The sequence below is a fragment of the Acyrthosiphon pisum genome, chromosome A1 (assembly GCF_005508785.2).
Source record: "Acyrthosiphon pisum isolate AL4f chromosome A1, pea_aphid_22Mar2018_4r6ur, whole genome shotgun sequence".
In the NCBI taxonomy this organism is placed as follows: domain Eukaryota; kingdom Metazoa; phylum Arthropoda; class Insecta; order Hemiptera; family Aphididae; genus Acyrthosiphon; species Acyrthosiphon pisum.
The window spans coordinates 93659769-93667110 of record NC_042494.1 but is presented as its reverse complement, the minus strand read 5'-3'; the positions used below and the strand labels follow the sequence as shown (position 1 = coordinate 93667110).

At 29.6% G+C, this 7342-nt stretch overlaps 1 protein-coding gene across 1 annotated transcript in view; it reads right to left on the bottom strand.

The window, feature by feature from the left end:
• Nucleotides 1-3681: 3681 nt before the first annotated feature.
• The window catches only part of LOC100167398, a 9508-nt gene continuing 5847 nt past the window's right edge, over nt 3682-7342 (bottom strand). Inside the window, exons 2-4 of the mRNA XM_001948167.5 lie at nt 6279-6401; nt 5712-5956; nt 3682-4421 (exon numbers count right to left, since the gene is read on the bottom strand). Of these exons, the coding sequence (XP_001948202.2) occupies nt 4004-4421; nt 5712-5956; nt 6279-6401 (786 nt within the window). The 3' untranslated portion in view covers nt 3682-4003. The remainder of the gene's footprint in view (nt 4422-5711; nt 5957-6278; nt 6402-7342) is intronic.

Here is a 7342-nt window from a genome sequence, read left to right as displayed (position 1 = left end):
AATATTTTTAAATTCGGCGGCCAGTGATAAATGTAATTTGTTGTTTATTCCAAGCCAAACTGATTTGATATTTTTCATCCATGAAAGTGATATAAACTGTTTTTTTTCTAGAGATATAAACCGTTTTTATTTACTGTCTGGTGGACAAGTTGATGAAATTAATGAATAATGATCATAGTTCATGGATCAGACAGTACCACAATTAAAGATATACTGGTTGCGCAACGAGCTGCTATGATGAGAACATAAAATGTGGTTCCCGAAGTGACCTTGATAAACTGCGATAAACTGTTGATAAGAATTAACGACTAGCGCTCTCATTATATTATCACCAAGCATCAGTGTATTTTACTGCTACAAGTTCTAATAGAGCGCGTCGTAATACAATTCTTATCAGTCAAAAGTTGAAGACACTTCGGGCACACTTCGGGGGTCTCGTTATCACACCTCGTTGCGCAACCAGTATTATCTTAAATCATGGCAGAGGTATGAAACTAACCCGAATCGGGCGATTGTGGCCTTGAACACGGCTCTAGGGGGCGTGGCATACGTAATCTATGATAAAAGTAAACAATGGAAACAATCCGACCCCGCGCATAATACCCCGCCAGTTAGGCGGAAACGGTTTTTCAATACGGTTATAACATCATGTCAGAGTTACGGAAACAGTTTCATTGTTCGGACTTCAGATCATAGGTAAACACTTCACCCATCAGCTGATCGAGTTTCGCTTCTATATTGTTCTATGATACGAATTGCGGAACGAAAATCCCCGAGAAAAAAATCCCCTTGGGGATTAGCAGATTCTGCAGACTATATTATTATTGTAATATTTAGATTATCTAGACTATTATTATAGACTATTTACTATTTAGTATTTTTTGTATCTATATTAAGTAAAACTTGTAAAAACGCCTCCTAATAGGAAACGTAGTATTTTAAATTGTCAATACTCAATCTTCAACTATAACAATTTTACATATTTTTCTAAATTTTTAACTACAATATAATTTGAAAATGTTTGCAGTTACAATTTTACAGAATAATACATGATATATTATTGCTATATAAATCTAAATATTATTGTTAATTTTTCGAAAGTAATTTATTTAATTATAATATATATATATATACATTGTTTTGAATGATAAGTTCACCTGCACTATAAATTATAATGCACTATAAAGTATAATATGATATATTTGTTATTAAATATTAATCATGTGGTAATTGTATTAATTAGCGTTTAAAAATATTAATTCTTCAATTATTTTCATGTCGTTGTTATAGTAGTATTGTTGTCTGCGAATTTTTTTCCCGGGGATTTTTATTCCGATTACACATGATGCATACATAATATTATTATAATATTATATCTTATTCCATGTTGTATAACTTCTATATACTACCACAATATTATATAATGACAAACAATGATAATTGTGTTGGAATTATAAACAAAACACCCTATATAATATCATGTATAGTGTATTAGTGTATAACTGTAGCTATAAGTAATCATAGTATAGCAGACGCTGAGTATACATTTTTACAATACTATAACTTTGATTTCGTAGGGCAACTTTGATACACTTATATTTTTATTCACCGGAGTATCATGATGTTTTATTTTTTTTTCATAAAATGGGGTTCCTTTGATATCATATTATGAAATACAGGTATCAAAGTTTCCCACTACGTTGTGTAACTTTGATAGCATATTAAAAAGATTGATATCCCAAACGATTTAAAAATTAAAACGTTAAAACATTGATTATAACTATAAACTAGCTGTAACTAAGATTTAATTTTGAGAGTTTTATCGTTAATACTACAGAAGTTATCCATAAAATAAAAAATTATCAAAGTAATCCCATTTTCCTGTAGCGTACCTATATGTCTTGTGTAGTGTAACCCAGTGTTTCTCAACCTTTTTACCGTGGCGATCCCCTTTTTGAATTTAAATTTTTTAGCGACCCCCTACATATATATTTTTTTTAATACTCGCATAGAATATTGATTATTATTATTAATAATCAATGCTAAAATTACTGTACATTGTACTCAACATAAAATACATATAATATTATAATTATTTTTAATCAAAAAAACGTATACTAAATATTTACAAATACATATTATAATACATACAATTTTAATTCATACGTGACCCTAAATACCAAGTTGTAGACCCCCGGTTGAGAAACACCGGTGTAGCCGGTATACACAGTTAGTCGTTGATTTATATTACACCTCGGTAACACTATTGTACAACATATCAGTATACTTATTATTATATTATATATATCCGATCTTATTATTATTTACCTTTACCTTCTGCATATCTGTGTACTTCAATAAATTTACTATAGTCGATTTGTATGTCGTCTACTCGCCCCTTGAAAATACTCGAATGCGCTTCATTACAATCCTAGCGCGTCGTTACCTACTCAGGGGACTATATGTGTCGCGATTTTTGATACTAGTTTTCCTGTACCTATTATTATAAATAGTATTTGATAGTTTTATACTATAGAATAGATGAAATTCAAAATTTCAAAATTTCTTCTATTCTGTATTTCTATGTCTATAACTCTCACTAGAGAAGATAACTTCTCTACATCGGGACTATCATATTATATTGTTTATTATTTATACTATACCACATGACGAAATAATTTATACTTCATCATGTAGTATAGGACGTAGGCAGGTCCACATTTAGGGAGGGGCCCTGGGTACAACTGCCCCGGGCCCCAGTATTTTAGGGGCACCAAAATGTTGTGGCCAGAAACATGTTTACTAGTGAAAATTGCTTAATTTTAATTATTTTAATAACAGTATTATATAATATATAGTATTATGCTGTTTGACATTTTTTTAATTAATATTAATTTGCATAGTTTTATATAATTTTATTTTATTTATTCATGAAATACCTACAACCTACTTAAATATGGTAAAAATATTTATATGATGAATTATAAGCAAGGTTTAGGTGACATAAATTCAAATGTATCTTTGCGGAGAGATGATCAAGCAAAGGTTAATGAGGATCTATCTCCCATATTTTCCGTGGGTAGGTCCCTTAGGGGGAAGCAATTTTTTTTCACCGGAGCTTAGGGGGTGCCAATTTTTTTTTGCACCGGGGCGCAAAATGTCTAAATGCGGTACTGGACGTAGGTACCCACTACCTATATACGTAATACCTATCTACCTACATAAGTGATTCTCAATGTGTATTCCGCGGAGCCAATATATAATATTCATAGGTGCCAACCTAAGTTTTGAAAATGTAGTTAAGGTTCCTCATAAATTGTTATTGAAAGAAGTAGGATAAAATAAAATTGAGCGTGATTCTACAAATATTTTTTTGTAAGTGTCTGAAGTTAAAATTTTAACGAAAATGGATTTTCACAATAACAATTACACACCAAACAAATTCCTTAATTTGTTGTAATTTCAAAACGAATAACCACAGATACTTGAAATTTTCACCAGATTTTTGTTATTACTTACTCTATAAGTATATGGTATAATCTTCATTCTTTTGAAACTATTATTAAACATTTGAAATTTTCAAAAAAAATTGACAAATTAATACAAGCTGCAGGTTATTTATAAGTTGTTCTTATCTATGGACTATATAGGTAGCTATTGCCTATTCAAAAATACATGATCTTTTAACATACTTAGGTATATTGATATAATATTATATTTTATTGATATTAGATAACACAAATCCACAAATCGACATAATGACGTTATAAAATGCAACGTTTTCAACAAAAATTAATTCAATTTAAGCTGTATAAATATAAAATTAATAAGTATGATTAAAAAAAAAAAATTTCATTATTCTTTAATCTTTATAATATTAGCAGTCATTATTACCGCTATGGTGGTCTCTTCTCACTTAGTGGAATTCAAACTTTCATTAAACGAATAATGTATATTTTTGAATCCAATCGTTGGGGCAAATGCCAAGGTAATTGTCCCGGTTTTATGGCCCACTTGCATCTGGGTCTTCGACTTCTATGCATGGTAATGGCGTTGAATGTTTAACATAGCCAACGCTCTTAAATAGACCCAACGAAACTTTGTTCTTTTCATTAATTAGTCCATAAGGAGAGACACCACTCTCACCCATTACCTTTGTGACTGCCAACAAAATCAGCTTGCCAAATCCACGTCCTCTGTAATCTGGATGAACCATCAAAGTACTAAGACCTCCATAACTACCACACATGACCCACGCTAATAACTCGCCATTAAGCCGACTGAATACACCTAAACCAATGTTTAACCTTACTGTATCCCAAAGGTCGGACTTGGGATAAACGTCGCTGTGAGTCCATAACGAATAAATAAAGTCGATATGATCCACACTCAATTGGTCAATAAAAACATCTTCTGGAATCCTAGAAACAAAAATAATTTATAGATAATTGAATTTGAACTGAGAAATTAAAATTCATATTTTAATGAGGTGAGTAGGTACATCTTTTATATCATGAGATCGATTCAAATAATTTATAAAAATATAACTAACAATAAGATCTCATGATTTCACGTTGAATTAAAATCTATATTTATCAATACAATGATCTTACTTATGGACTCGAAATGCTTTTTTAATTTTTTACTATGTGGCACGTGTGAAAGACAGTGCCAACAACGTCTGAACCCAGTCCAATACTTTCATGGGTAGTTATTAATTCCACTATTGTATAATAGGTACCTACTAGGATCTTGGAAATTTTTAAATATTTAGTTAAAAGATTTTCCATGATTTATATTCGTCTACAACATTGTATTTATTTATTTAATTGCTAAAATGTTTACTAACAAGATTACAATAAATGTACAGCAATAATTCAACCTGTAAATTACACGTATAACTAATTAATATTTTTTGTATATTTAGCTTTTTAGAACAGCAATCATTTTAGATTCTGAGGGGAGCGATGAATATGGTTTTACAATGATGTGTGCTTTTTTCTTTAATTTAACTTTCCGGTAGAAATTTTTTTTTGATAAAGGTAGACAAACTTATAGGAATCTTGTATTAAACTTTAAATCTTTGATTTAAAAATGAAAATTTTTATGATTTTATAACTCAAAATAATTTGCTTATTTTCGTGATTTTTACGCCTTTTGTCAAAATTCGAACTTTAAATGCTTATAATAAAAAATTGTGACTATACATTTTTAATATTTTTCAACTGTCTTTGTAACAATATATTAGAAGTCTTGTATTAAATTGTCAAGCTTTTCAACTCAACAAATAACATTGTATTGACACTTATAGAAAAAAAACACAAAAAAAAACTGAAAACTGAAATTGTCCGTAAACAGTTCAAAATAAGTCAAAATATTTTGAAAATATTATCGTGTATAGAAATTGCTAAAATAAATATATTTAGTGAATATTTAATATTTTCATATATCTATACAATTATTTATTTTGTTTTAGAGTTACACCAAAAACCAAAAATCTATTTTGTCAAAAACCGATTTTGCGTAAAAATTCCCGTTTTCCTTAATTTTAATTTTGTTTTTCCCGGTGCTTTTGAAAACTACTGTGAATTTTAAACTTTGACCTTCTCAATGCCGCAACAAGATTCACTTTTCTATCGAACAAGATACTGAAGTTGATAATTATATAAATAATAACATAACTACATATGTAGTTCAATAGCATATCTTACTCATAGTCTAATCTGGCGGCTTCATCGGCTGGCATCCACTTAAGCACAGCATTGAAATATAGTTTACTCTTCAATCCCTTTTCCTCAATCATCGTTTCTACGATGGCCTTCATCCTCGACGGTACAGCTTGGAATAGTGGTTTCTTCTGCCAGTTGATGTACTCAGTGCTAAACAGCATCCTTTGAAATTGTTCTTCATTTCCCGGGAAAGTGTATGCAACTATGAGGTCTGGATATCCTTCTTCCTGAAATTAATATTACTGTGCAATTTGTATAATGTATCTTCCAGCGTCATGGATGAAAAAAATCCTAGAATTAAATAAAGATTCTTAAAAATAACATCAACAATAATATATTTGGCCGTGAATAGTCTAAGATATCCGAACCTTCAGTGTAGATCACATTAAAAAATAATAACAATTTATACAGCTTATAAAATAAACATTTGAAACCAATAGGTACTTTTTAAGTTTTGCTGTATAAAAAATAAAATGGTCATCACATTGAAATTGTTCTTATTAACATTCAACGAATTTATTTATTATTCGTACCTATAATCGTACTTACGGGTCTTGATAAAATCCCAATAAATGTTCCATTCTCAACGTCATTAGAAATATAGTATAATTTGTAACTAGATTCCGAATTTTTGCGCTTCCATTGAAATGCATTTTTAATAAAATAATATGCCTGAAAAGTGAAAAATATAAATTAACACATTTTTGTGTATCGGTGGCATCAGTGGTGACGATGGATGATGATATTTTGAATTTTCCGATCTATTATTTCGTCACAATCATATTGTAATCATATTACCATAAATTATTAATACAAGGGTTAAAAAAAATAATATGTAAACAATAATTAAAACATTTAAAACTATATAAGACCACTTGGGTCTTATTCTTATACTTGACTTGCAACAACTGGGTAAAAGGTAAATATATAACAACATGATTACAAACGATAAAAAATAAACAATTTATTTCAGAAAAAGTTCAATATTTCAGTATTCTGTCTACAAAATATTAAGTCAAAAGATGCAAGAGAAAGAGAAAATTGTTATTTAAAAGTCACATAATATACCTAGGTAATACTTAAAAATGTGTAATCACAATAATTTGCTTATGCACCAACAATTTAGCAATTGCTTGAATTAATTGTTTCATATTGAAATGAGAATTATGCAGTAACCTAACCCAGGGGGTGGACCCTGGGTCCGGACCCCCCCACTCTTGGCTTATGTCATAGTTTTATTTTTATTTTTAAAAGTTTCCGTGAAATGTTCATCGAAATTTATTGATTAGATTGATTATTACTTACTGGTTATTAGATTAGATTTGGGCATTAGGTATATTTTGTTGATAAGACGTCGAATTGGATAATAATTAATTGACATACATTGTAAATATAAATTTAAAAAGGTGGGTAAGTGGATTTCGCTCTGCTGTTCAGTAGGTTACAAGTGGGTCACTGTATAATGGATGGTATTAAATTTGAATTCAATGATATAATATCATTGTATAAGAAAAACGATTCTGAGCGGAGACGGTATGTCAGTCTAGGTATAAGACATAATATTATATATGGTATTAAAAAAAAATTGACGTATAGTAGTACCTATATAAATT